General features: G+C 42.7%; 1 protein-coding gene and 1 long non-coding RNA gene across 3 annotated transcripts in view; one reads left to right on the top strand and one right to left on the bottom strand.

Annotated features, from left to right (window-relative positions):
• The window catches only part of LOC147031288 (uncharacterized), a 153,406-nt gene that overhangs the window by 37,087 nt on the left and 102,223 nt on the right, over window positions 1-14,096 (top strand). The gene's annotated exons all lie outside the window — the stretch shown is intronic.
• LOC147031289 (uncharacterized) overlaps window positions 196-14,096 on the bottom strand; it is an 83,500-nt gene continuing 69,599 nt past the window's right edge. For both annotated transcript variants that reach the window (XM_085861209.1, XM_085861214.1), the window contains 2 exons: window positions 4,422-4,572; window positions 196-3,358 (listed from right to left, as the gene is read on the bottom strand). In XM_085861209.1, coding sequence (XP_085717335.1) covers window positions 1,630-3,358; window positions 4,422-4,572 — 1,880 coding nt within the window. In that variant the 3' untranslated portion in view covers window positions 196-1,629. The remainder of the gene's footprint in view (window positions 3,359-4,421; window positions 4,573-14,096) is intronic.

The following is a 14,096-nucleotide window of genomic DNA, read 5'->3' as shown; positions in this document are numbered from 1 at the left end:
CATCTTATTTGTAAAACATTTTTAAAAGTAAATAAAAATGAACGATGTGGTTTAAAAAAAAATAAATTGAAAATGCTCGATCCAAGTCAGCTTCAACATCTTTGCGCTTTTAATTGGTGATGACAGCAAGCTTGCGTGCACGCACGCCTTCGCAGCATGCAATTGCCAGACTCAAAAGACCCAAAAACCAAAAGGTGACAAATATTGTAATTTATTGTTCAACGTGAGCTCGTGAGAAGTGGTAAGTCATACAACAAAAAAGAGAAAAGAAAAATCGGTCGGAAACCGTCTCCTGGAATCTAAGAAATTCGAACAACATCCTCCAATGAATATGAAGTTCATGAACATGTTCAAAAAAAAAATGGCAGAATTTAATTTGGATAATGTACGAGCAAACGATGTGCCAAGTGGAAGTCTCGCACATCAAGCTGTTCTCGATGTTCTCTCACTAGATTGTTTTTGTTTGTAACACAGCATTCATATGCAATATAACTATATTGCTGTTGGGAAAAATGTGGTACATCTTCAGGTCCTTTATTAATGGATCATTTTGTTTCTCACGAATCATCGGTACGACAAGCCTGGTGTTGGCTTAGCGGTTACGGTGGCTGGCTTGGGATCTTAGGGTCCTGAGTATACGCCCCATTGGCTGCTGAATTAACACCAGGTGGGGTTGATTCAGCCTGTCATCCTTCTGAGGTCGGCAAAATGAGTAGCAGTGTATTTGTGTAGGGGTACAGCATCAGCAGCATAGTTGTGCCCCAACAAAATGATAGCGACCCAGCAGCGAAGCTGCCATACGCAACAAGAAGAAGGAGAAGAAGGTCAGTATGACCATGTAATTCAATAACACATTGGTTGATGAAGCCCATCTTGTCCAAATAAAGCTGGAATTAGAAATACTGTATTACTGAAGTTGTCTATATTAACTTAACATCTCTTACATTAAAAGACGCGTAGAAATCTCTTATTATTATTATTATTTTTTAAAATGAGCTGCAGCTACAAGGATCATGGAAATTAAATTAGTGATTTTATGAGCTATACCTTTCGTTACTCATGTAATTCTGTAGTCTTGATATTTTCCTAAAGACAAAGCTCAAATCTACACTTGGTCAATGACTAATTGCAACTTCAACTACCATTGAAGCCCTTATTAGAAAGTGACACCCTTCGCCTCACTCCATGTTTGTTTTTTCTTCCTCAGTGCTTGCTTTCATATTTCCTCCTTTCTTCATCTCCTCGGCCTGAGTATAACCTCATCTTCCTCATCAGAAGTCGCTCCACAGCTGCTTACTTCCACATTTTGTCCTTGACTTCCAGGCTAACATGCTTCGTTTCATTATGGCTTTGGTGTCTACGGCAAGGAGTACGTTGTGATTTTCGAACAAAATCGCAAGTGCTGGATATAATTAACTTGGTTGATGAGTGATTGACTTGTTATTGAGCCTTAAGTTTCAGCCAAAGTCCCACTCGCTGATTATATTTATACCTGAAAGTCTCGCAGCACAGCTCATTAACAAGTAATATAAAAACCTCTGAATCCTGCTCCACATTACCCTTTATCGCGTGTAATTCTCCATCATACTCATGTTTCCAGGCTGTTGTTTCTTCCTGTCCTTTCCACACTCAATCTCTATCTTCCGGGATATCCTTTTCTTGGATGCCTTCAGCCATTGCCGCTACATTTTTGGAGGCCTCACCCTCACCATTCCGAGTTTTCTGTTTCCTCCCCTTACCGACCAACTCTCGCTGGATACCTTTCGCTTGAAAAGACAGACCTTGAACAAACTTTAGTAACTCTGCTGTGTTTTGACAACCAGGAATATTCTGATCTCCGTCGCCATCTTTGGCATGATCTTGTTTATTCCCTTGTACCATCGTATTTGATCTCACTCGATGCTTCACATGATTCTGTAATCGAACCCGCTGTTCTGCATAATTAGTCATAACTCCTGAAACATCATTTTGTTTTTCCCGTGCCCTACGACCTATTTTTGTAAGATCTACTTCACCACTAAACAGGCCAGAAAGGCGGGCATCCAAACTATTTGTCAATGGCTCCCGAACCTCTTCTCTCACCTGATCCATTCTCAATTTGGTATGTCTGTCCCACTGTCTGCTCACATTACTTTCCTTCATCTTGATATCAGTAGTGGACATTCTTTCTCTCCCTGTGGTTTGTGACGTTGATTCAGATCTGTGTGGGGTCATCGTTCTTGATGCGACTCTTGTACTGGAAGTCCCAAACCTTGGTCTGACACTACTGCTGGATGATGTACTTTTGTTATCCCAATCTATGCTTTCCTTGCCTCCATAACTCATGCTATGACAATCTTGTTCAAAATGTACACTCTCTTCCTCTTGGTTTGCATTTGCCTCATGACACTTCCTCACGAGCTCCTCACTCAATGTTTCACGAGCTACCTTCCGTTGCCTCCATTTCCTCTCACTCAATGCTACACTCATCGCTAACACTTCATCAGTGGCATCTAACCCAGTACATAACGCGTGCTTCAACTTCCATTGCTGATATGCCTCGAGGTTTGGCCGAATAGATGAATTACACTGACTTTCAGCTCCACTCTTTGTCTTGGATCCTACCTCACTCTCAGTTTTCAACTCACTCCCACATTCTTTGCACTCACTGTTGGCTGAAGAGAAATTTGATGAACGTCTTAGAGGTGGGAAATCCTTTTCAAATGCAATATTCTTGCGCTCCAGTTCACGCCGTTTGAGTCGCCAACGTTGCAGAACTGTTAGACCAGTATCATGGCGAGGGCCATCGTAGAATGAAGGTGCAGTGGAGTTTGATGCCGCATCATCATCATAATCAAACATGCTGTTGTTATCATTGTTGGTACCATCGTTATCATCATAACTGTTTTCAGCGATCCATGAGTCGGTGTGATTATCCCCACCATTGTATGATTGCTTACAAGCTTGTGGATCGCCGTCCGGGTCGACGGCACTTTTCCAGCTCAGAGAGCTATCATTGTCACTCTCTCCAACCTCAGGGATTTGTTCTCGCCATGCTAGCACGATTTCCTTTAATTCCCTCTTCGAACGAATTGCATCTTCCTCAGCTAAGTTTGTCTGGCAGGATCCATTCTTTCGTTTATCACTTCTCCTTCCTGTCCCCTCATTCATTCCAACCTTTTCTTCCAGAGGCTGGCGTTTCCCATTCACAAAGTTCGCACACTTTAAATTCTGATGATCCTCATCATTCGACAATGTCATCGACCCATTTGTCAGCATTATGGCTTCTTGGTTATTGTACTCCTCCGTTCCATGACCATTGGTTTCTGTCATTTCTTGCCACTCCTCCAGCAAAGTGTCGTTGAGTTCTCTTAGTTGCCTGCACACAGGGTGGAGAGAATACTTGTGGAATTGATTGTTACAGGTTTGGAGTTAAAGCAGTCATCATGTAAGGATAGTTCTGAATGTTTGTGGTTGTGCGTTTATGATTGCGGTTATAAGTGATGACCTGTTAATTGATTAACAAATGCAACACTGAGATTTCATGACGAAGAATTACACCGGAATACGTTGGAAATCTATATAATAAGATGCACATGTGTAAGTTTTGCATCTCCTCCAAAATAATTGGTTGCATAAAGTTGATAATGGTACCATATTAATCCTCAAGGACTCGGGCAGTGCAGGGGCAAGGAAAAAAAAACACAATTTGGACAAAAACGTTTAAATTATTCATATCAATCTCGATAAATTCTCAGGCAAAACAAGTGTACGCAATATGGACTTGTCCACCAAGATTACCAATATAAGGCATCGACATCACGTTAATTCAATGTAACAGTTTATCAACAAATTAATTGATGGGGAGTTGTGTGGTGTGGATGAGTGGAGATGAGAATACTGGGGCAAGCACAGATATCCCCAGGGTGTTTCATCTCGATAATAAGATCCAATGTATGTGCGTCATTTTTGCATCTCATCACAAACCACCAGTCGCGCAAAGTGGAAAATAGTACCATATTGATCGCCAAGGACCCAAGCAGTGGAGGGTGAAGAAAAAATTTGATGTAGACAAAAACATTTTCATTATTCACATTGTGAATGCCCAGACAACGCAAGCGAACTACGCTTCAGTGGCTTGGCTTACGAGACGCTACTGATTGGCAGTGGGACGCTCGGTGCACTGTGATTGACAACTTGCGAATTACGTCAATACTCCCTTCCTGTGCCTGTTTCCCCATTCATATAATTTCGAAATAAAAATAAAAATTGAGCTAAAAACAATGCAACAAAAAGTGAGCCTGAGGTCCATGGGCTTGTTAGTGCTGAAAATATAATTGGGAAATATTTGTTAGTTAATGAATGGATACCAGCTCATGGTTGGGGGTATGCATGGTTGTGGTGTTTGCAGTTGTGTTAATGAAAAAGTTCTCGATACTGACTTCAGGAAGCCATCATTAGGAGCAATTGGACGATGCTTGTTGATGGTGAGGAGAGCATCCAGAAGTGGGAGACGGTGATATATCATGAGATATGCAGCCACAAGGGCAGCGGGTCTGCTTTCTCCCATTATACTGGCTATTAATACTGTTCCTGTGAAAAGAAAAGGAAAATGAACGTGAAATTGAAGCACAGTAAAATAACTAATTAGTGCAACATTTTACTTATCCACAGATTTGAAGATCGATGTCATGAGCACACTGAAGCTCATTGACCACGAGCCAGTAGGTGCATGGTTGACAATAATTTCATGGCATTGCAAGAGTCAAAATCTCTTGAGATTGCGACAATACCGTCGCCATGCATCCAATGCAGTGAAGGTGTAACAGCAAGGATGAAGAATATGTGGATAAAACTTATGATGGCATTTTTTTCACATTTATGTGCAACAAATTATTCCTGCTTATGCTATGGACCCAAATAAGTGCAGGAACAAATTTGCAACTAAAGGTGCTGGATTCAAACCGATGGGTAGCCCACTGTCTGTTGGAGTATCCTGTTGCCAAATGGGAAGTAGCCATTGGTCAAAATAAATCAAATACTTTCATCAAGTTTATCCTTTGATAAACTACATAAACACGGACTTTCCTTTACAGGCCAGTGTGATCTGTTTTGATAGACTGTAAAGTACACTTTACTCTCTCCGGTAAATACCTTATCTGTTGCTTTGTCAAATGCAACTATGGGTTTGTCGTGTAAAATGTTTGTGTACAATTTGGAAAAAATATCACAAGTTTATAGACATTTAGTTTCACCCCTGTTGTTAATGTTATAGATGCGATCAATGAAAGGTTTGAAGTCATCAATGATCCAGAATTTTTTAATACCAGAATAAAACCGAAATTTATGATAGTTTTGTAAGAATTTGTTCATGAGTCTCATTGCCCCAGTAATACTGCCTGACGATGGTTTCACACTTCATTCTCCACCAGCAACAATGGATCTCATCTTGTAATGTTTTTTTTTTTTGGTACATTTCTGGGATCCAGTGTGTTAATGGTAATTTGTGGCTGATGAAGAACAGTTTTCTTTTTAATGAGTGACTAATATGGTACCTACTATGTTTTAAGCCTATTTTATTACCATTACTTATTTTGTATATCTTCGAAGGACTATTCTGCAAGCCTCATTCTTCCAAAAGTGTTTCTAAAATGCAGAAAGTTTTACATATAAATGTGACGTTATTACTTGCCCGATCAATAGGAACGATAATGTGTTTCAAATGTTTCAAATAGTTAATGAATAGAATGGTCTCCCGAGAAAGGTAGTGGAAGCAGAAAGAGTAGGTAGGTTTAAATTGGAATGAGATATGTACCGAGAAGCATTGGAGATCGACGGGGACAGGGATATTGGCAGGACTTGCAAGTAGTTTGAATGTGGATGTGTGATACTTTCTGGTGTTGGTGGAGAACAGCCATGATGGGCCAAATGGCCTCCTTCTGCTCCAGGTCAGGTCAGGAATGGGAGTATGCGCTGGAGGATCGCGGCGCTGCGTCCTCTTTCCGCCGGTACTCCAGGGGCCTCCGTCTGGCCATCCCCCAGACAGATGACTGGCCCATCCCAATCTCCTTGAGATGCCGATCAACCTGCTGCAACCACGAGGTATTTGGTCAGCTCGTTGGCCTCCTCCACTCAGGAGGCTCCTTTGTTGAGAGAATCTGGTGAGTAGGATCAGCGTCAGGAAAACGAGCCAAATGTCCATACAGCCGCAGCTGACGCTCACAGACTACGCAGGTAACAAATCTAATTTGAGTCTCTCTCAGCAACCGCTCGTTGGACATAAAGTTCGACCAGCGATAGCCAAGGATTCTCCAAAGAGACCTGGTACCAAAGGAATTAAGTCTCTATCTCAGATCCCTGATCAGAGTCCAAGTCTCAAGTACGTAGATCAATACTGGAAGCACTAAGGACCTGAAGACTCAGACTTTCACCCTCCTGCACAAGTACCGACAGCATCACACCCCATGATCCAGTGAATCCATGACTCCTCAGGCCTGACCCAGATGTCCATTGACCTCTGGCTCACAGCCAGCAGAGACATGAATATCATTGCCAAGGTAAGTGAATCTCTCCGTGACCTCTATATCCTCGCCACAAACAGGTACAGACAAGATAGCAGCATCCAAGATGTCATCGAAAGCCTGGATCTTAGTTTTGACCCAGGAAACCCGTAATACCAGTGGCTCCAACTCTTCATTCAGCACCTCGAGGGCCCCCAAAAGGATATCCGGAGTCTCTGCAAAGATGACTGCATCATCTGTGAAATCAAGGTCAACAATCTTGACATTCCCAAATGATGCACCACAGCTTGATCTCTCTGACATCCTCCCCAGAATCCAGACAATAAAAGTGCTGAAAAGCATGGGGGCCAGTACACACCCCTGATGAATTCCAGTAACAAATGGAAAAAGTCGGAGGTGGTATCGCCACAAATCACAGCACTCTCAGTACCAGAGTATCATTCAGATATCAGATTTATCAATTTTGGTGGCACCCCACGAAGACCAAGAATCCTCCAGAGGGCATCCTGATTCACTGAATCAAACATTTTGCTGAGATCAACATAGGCTGCAAGCAGCCCCTGCCGAAACTCTCTTCTGCATTCCGTGAGGACCCGAAGAGTAAGGATAGGGTCAATCGTTGACTTCTTTGTTGTAAAGCCAGACTCCTCTGGGTGCTCGTGCTGAAGCAGATGGTGGCGAACCCGATCAATAATTATCAATAATTAAGTGGTGAACAAAGACCTTGCCCGGCACTGAGAACAGCGTCAACCCTCAGTAGTTGTTACAGTCTTGGCGATCACCCGTCTCTTTCCAGAGAGGGACAACAAGGCCCCTCGTCCAGTCAATTGGGATGATGCCTTTGTTCCAGGTAGAGCGCAGAACTGCATGCAGCGACACGAGTGCAGCATTTCCACCAGCCTTGAGAAGTTCAGCATGGATGCCACAGATCCCAGGAGCTTCCCCCTGTTTCAACCAGTTCACCATAGCCTTTGTTTCCACAAACAAAGGTGAAACAGTTGATTGGAGGGTCATCAATAGGGATAGTAACACCCCTGACATCCAACTCAGCTGGTGGATCAGCCTGGTACAGCTGTTCAAAGTAACCGGCCCAGCGGGCCTTCTCTTCCGACTCTTCTGTCAAGAGCCTACCACCTTCCACTGTAACTGCAGTACACCGAGTGACGGGCTTGAATGAACGCAATGCGTGAATTTCCCTGTAAGCAGGACAAGAATCACTCGACCACAGGTGATGCTCTACCCCCTCACAGATTCCTCGCACATAGGGCTCCTTGTTCACCATCAGCACACAAACAGTTTTACGCCTCAACTCCCTGAACAGCTCAGTTCTGCCGTTAAGCCTGGCCCTGCTACTCTGGTCAATGGTTTTCAGTGTCCCTTGAGAGACAAAATTCTTCTTCGACTTCCGGTGAGTTACAAGACATCCCCCGACAACATCAAGTATGGTGGTCTTGAAGGCACTCTACAACTCTTCGGGATTCCCCAAAGCACCCACACCCCCCATATCCCCACTCAGCCTGTTCGCAAAATCCTCAGCTACCCTCTCATCCTTGAGCTTGCCAACATCCAGCCGAGGCTGGGATGGTACCATTCTCCCAAATGTAAGCTGCAATTTCAGAGTTGCTACCACAAGCCTGTGGTTGGTATTGAGGACCTGAGCACTCCGGTAGACCCTGCAGCTCTGGATCATCCTCCATCGACCTTCTAACCCTCTATTTCTCTCCCAACCCTCCTTCTGGTCTCCCACCCTTTCCCCTCTGTTGAGGGGACTACAGCATGTACGAACCAGATTTGGAGTGAGTCGACCGGTGGAGTGCAAAGGTCGCTGCATGTACGAGCATTCATGCATGCAGTCCGACCTTTGCCAGGAAGATAGCGTGGATTATAAATGCTCCCGCCCAAGATCTCAATGTGTGTGTGTGTGTGTGTGTGTGTGTGTGTGTGTGTGTGTGTGTGTGTGTGTGTGTGTGTGTGTGTGTGTGTGTGTGTGTGTGTGTGTGTGTGTGTGTGTGTGTGTGTGTGTACGTGCAAGTTGCTGTTGTTGCTTGCCATCTCCACATTTGGTGGGTGGGTTTCAGGAGGTGAAGCAGGGACTTACCAGGTCTCAATGTGTGTGTGTTTTGTTGTTGTTGTTGTTGTTGTTGTTGTTGTTGTTTTTGATTGGTATCTACATATGGGATTTCAGAATGTGGAATGGAGTCCTCCCAGGGTGGACTTAAAGCATCCACCAATATTTCAGTTAGGGGTCACGATTCATGGACCAAGCTGTGAAGTCTTCTGTGCTCAAATTTTTCTGTCGATGGCTCTCTTCATAATCACCACTGAGCCCCGGACAGCTTCCAACTGCAGTTGTTTTGTCGTAATATTCCAATGGCTGGTTTCTAATATCTCTGTGAATTTCTTTATCATCATTCCTGCAGCTTCAACTATAACTGGTCCAACTTTAGCATTCTTCAACTTCTAGGATCTTTTCACTTCATTCTTGAGTTCTCGGTAATTGGTCATTTTCTTGATTTCTGCATTGTTTAGTCCAAAAATCATGAGTATTAACACCTCAATTAGAAATGCCTTCTTCTCTTTTTTTGTACCTTAGTATGATGTCTGGTCGCAATACTTTGTTTTCGATGTTCACGCTCGATTGGATTATGAGATCGTATGTGAATGGGACTTTCATGTTTTCAGTGATTGCTTTTGATTCATGTTTCCAGGAATTCTCTGGAACTGGGAAATCAAAGTTTTTGCAGATTACTTCACAAACTCTGTTGTGTCATTGTGTGTGCAGCTGTTTTGACATGAGCTTTTTTTTGTGTGTGTGTTTGGTTATTAAGCATCACATATCATTCTCTTTGCTAACCCCACCTCCACCACTCACCTTTATCTCTTTTTTTTTCCTCTTCCCCCCCCCACCACCCCTCTCATGTTCTCTCTCTCTCTCTCACTGCCTCTGTCTGTCTCACTCCCTCATCGCATACCTCCCTCCCGCAGTGTATAGCAACATTTGGTGAGGTATTGCCCTCCCCACCTCCCCCTTCCTCGCTCTTCCCCCCTTCCTTGGTTTCCTTCTGTTCTCTCCTTTCCCCTCCCTGCCTCCTATTTCTCACTCCCCTCCCCCTTTAATATACCTGTCAGTGAAGCAACGGGTTGTATTTGCTGGTGTGTTTGTTTGTTTGTTTCTGTCTGTCTGTCTGTCTGTCTGTCTGTCTGTCTGTCTGTCTGTCTGTCTGTCTGTCTGTCTGTCTCTCTCTCTCTCTCTCTCTCTCTCTCTCTCTCTCTCTCTCTCTCTCTCTCTCTCTCTCTCTCTCTCTCTCTCTGTGTGTATTAAAAACACACACACATAAATAAATAACATTCTTGTAAATTTATCCGATCTGGGACCTGACAAATTTTCCACAAAATTACTGAGCCGGATCCGAACCGACATTTTGCTCCGGAGTCCCAGCACAATTTCGACTGCAGTTGATCTATCCACATACATTTGATTTGCTACGAGATAACCAATCATTTACAATCTGTTGTGGTGCGTCTTTAGTCTCTTGGTAAAGTCGTAAAAACGGATCCAATTACGTAATGGCTTGTGCTTTATGTGCTTTACATTGATTCTTCCATTCAATCCATATGGATATGCAGTTCTTTATTCTTTAATCCTGACAGGCTCTCTCTGCTTACGTAATTGTGTAATTGATTGATTTTTCATTCCATCTTCTTTCCTATCCTGACCTCTCATCTTTTATCTTTTCATCTACTTGAACTGTGAATCTCAGATTTTGACAGTATCTCTTTGTAAAGTGATGAGTGTGAGTAATGAAGAAAGTTCAGTGTCCTCTAGTTTATCGTGTCACTTCTGTGTGCACTCATCGTCACATTACTCATCTGCATCGTTTTACATAACATACTCATGAATCACACCTTTCCCACAAGTCAGTAAATAAACTCTATTATTAGTCCCCTACCCGTTCCACCGGAGAGGATGATAGGTTTGCTGTTCCGTCCGTCTGTCCCACCTGTGGTTTTTCAGACGTTTTTCCCCATACCCTTTAACGTATTCAAACTGAAACTTGGTGCATGGCTTTATTATGACAAGTTACAGAACAGGTTCTAGTTTCAAGGCTTTTCGTCAATTTTTCACAGAGTTATATCCTTTTTGGAATTAGAAAATATTACATCGGTGGTGGACATGTATTGCAAAGCAATCCTCACTTATTATCTCTGAGGTTTTTAAACATTTACAACATTTAGCTATTACTGCACAAGTACAGTGGGGAGAAGAAGTATTTGATACACTGCCGATTTTGCAGGTTTTCCCACTTACAAAGCACATATAGGTCTGTAATTTTTATCATAGGTACACTTCAACTGTGAAAGACGGAATCTAAAACAAAAATCCTGAAAATCACATTGTATGATTTTTAAATAATTAATTTGCATTTCATTGCATGAAATAAGTATTTGATCACCTACCAACCAGTAAGAATTCCGGTTCTCACAGACCTGTTAGTTTTGTCTTTAAGAAGTCCTCCCATTCTCCACTCATTACCTGTATTCAATGCACCTGTTTGAACTCGTTATCTGCATAAAAGACAGCTGTCCACACTCAATCAATCAGACTCCAACCTCTCCACAATGGGCAAGACCAGAGAGCTTTCTAAGGACATCAGGGACAAAATTGTAGACTTGCACAAGGCTGGGATGGGCTACAGGACAATAGGCAAGCAGCTTGGTGAGAAGGCAACAACTGTTGGCGCAATTATTAGAAAATGGAAGAAGTTCAAGATAACAGTCAATCTCCCTCGGTCTGGGGCTCCATGCAAGATCTCACCTCGTGGAGCCTCAATGATCATGAGAAAGGTGAGGGATCAGCCCAGAACTACATGGCAGGACCTGGTCAATGACTTGAAGAGAGCTGGGACCACAGTATCAAAGAAAACCGTAAGTAACACACTACGCCGTCATGGATTAAAATCCTGCAGCGCACGCAAGGTCCCTCTGCTCAAGCCAGCGCATGTCCAGGCCCGTCTGAAGTTTGCCAATCACCATCTGGATGATCCAGAGGAGGAATGGGAGAAGGTCATGTCGTCTGATGAAACCAAAATAGAGCTTTTTGGTTTAAACTCCACTCGCCATGTTTGGAGGAAGAAGAAGGATGAGTACAACCCCAAGAACAACATCCCAACCGTGAAGCATGGAGGTGGAAACATCATTCTTTGGGGATGCTTTTCTGCAAAGGGGACAGGACGACTGCACCGTTTTGAGGGGAGGATGGATGGGGCCATATATCGCAAGATCTTGGCCAGCAACCTCCTTCCCTCAACAAGAGCATTGAAGATGGGGTGTGGCTGGGTCTTCCAGCATGACAACGACCCGAAACACACAGCCAGGGCAACTAAGGAGTGGCTCCGTAAGAAGCATCTCAAGGTCCTGGAGTGGCCTAGCCAGTCTCCAGACCTGAACCCAATAGAAAATCTTTGGAGGGAGCTGAAAGTCTGTGTTGCCCAGTGACAGCCCCAAAACCTGAAGGATCTGGAGAAGATCTGTATGGAGGAGTGAGCCAAAATCCCTGCTGCAGTCTGTGCAAACCTGGTTAAGAACTACAGGAAACGTCTGATCTCTGTAATTGCAAACAAAGGTTTCTGTACCAAATATTAAGTTCTGTTTTTCTGATGTATCAAATACTTATTTCATGCAATGAAATGCAAATTAATTATTTAAAAATCATACAATGTGATTTTCAGGATTTTTGTTTTAGATTCCGTCTTTCACAGTTGAAGTGTACCTATGATAAAAATTACAGACCTCTACGTGCTTTGTAAGTGGGAAAACCTGCAAAATCGGCAGTGTATCAAATACTTGTTCTCCCCACTGTAATTATATTCTTCAGGGTAAAAATATGATTGGTTTTATAATCCTGGGTCCCACATTTACACACAAAATTTGGATGAATTATCTCCAATGGTCAACCTGGAATGGCCTCATCCTCCATCCAAGTCATCCGAGTTCTCCACAGTATTATGTTGTCAAGGAACACAAGTCCGTTTGAGGACGTTTAGTCCAGTTTCACCTTCCATTTTCTTTTGAAGCATTCGTTTCATGAAATATAAATATACAAGAGACAGTTGAGTCGATTTTCCACTAAAGTAGAAAGTGAAATCAATGGGAGAAGCCAAGAATTATCGATCATTACACATGTCAATTAAAAAAAAAAAACTGTTGTTGACAGCAATTATAATTAGTTTCTGAACATTTATGGTTGTTCCAAATTTATTATATTAACACTTGAAATAAGTTATAAATAATAATAATTCAAGAGCATGATGCATGAATGAAAGTTAACTTGGATGACTGACACGTACGCACGAGCGTGTGGGGACGGACACACACACACACACACACACACACACACACACACACACACACACACACACACACACACACACACACACACACACACACACACATACACACACACACACACACACCCTAAATCTGTTCACAAATCTTATCATTTATTGAACAGTAATGGTAATTCCGAAAGCATTATATTAATATCTAAAGGGTATTGGAAAGGAAACAAATTCTACACTAATTCTACACCACCCTGTACTTTACTTTATCCAAAATGCAAACCTCAAACTGATTGTTTAGCTAAAGTAAGAACCTTATTCACTTGTAAGCAATTGATACATGTTCCGACTGCCCGACTATAGTAAAACACGCATACGCACTTATTTTCTGCAATACTATTTCTCGCAAACATTGACATGAAGTATTTGTAAAGTCACCGTTGTATCTAATGCATTTGAAAAATGTTTTAACTGTAATTATACAGCACCTTGTCTTTAACTTTGATGTATTTTCAAACCTCAGCTTAATTGTAACCCTTAATGAATAAAACCTACTAGCACGGACCAGTGGAACATCCTCACAGTGTAAAATGGGACTTCAAGTCCTCAACTCTCACCCCCCCCTCACAAACCCAAGTCTTCAACTCCCCGTCCCATTCCCCAAGTCCTCACCCTCCCTCTCCAAACACAAAGGTGTTAATCTCCTCCTCACTCCAATGCCTCAACCTCCCAGTCCCAACTCTCTCCCATCTTTGCTCTCCCCCCCCCCCAACCCTAACTTTGTCTTCCCCTCTTCACCCTCCTCCCACTCATAAAAGCATTCAGGCATTCCGACATCAATCATTACAGATTTCCTCATTACATCAAAACAGTGGAATATTTAAAGCTCCAAAACCCCCCACTATGATGCGATCACTGATTTCACAGAAACCACGATTGAAACAGTTCCAAACAGGCCGTCTATCCAACTCACAATCCCACGATCCATGCGGAATCCCTTTGGAATTGCAACTCTCAGGTGACCATGAGCAGCCTAATTGCACCAATAAACAGCCCAAAACCAATTATCTTCTTCTTTATACATATACATCGTACACATCGTTAAAAGTAAAGAATGAAGAATGTTTCATTTCACAATTTCGTGAGATTCCTGGAAGTCCTTGGCCAAAGACCTTGATCGTGACATTGGCTTTATGGTCACTGCTCAAATCGTTAAAGAGAAAATAGTCAGAAATAATAGCAAGGACCTGCGTAATCT

This window comes from Eptatretus burgeri, chromosome 2, assembly GCF_056783735.1.
Source record: "Eptatretus burgeri isolate ZD-2024b chromosome 2, Ebu_testis_v1, whole genome shotgun sequence".
Taxonomy (NCBI): domain Eukaryota; kingdom Metazoa; phylum Chordata; class Myxini; order Myxiniformes; family Myxinidae; genus Eptatretus; species Eptatretus burgeri.
This window is presented reverse-complemented; position numbering and strand designations above follow the sequence as displayed.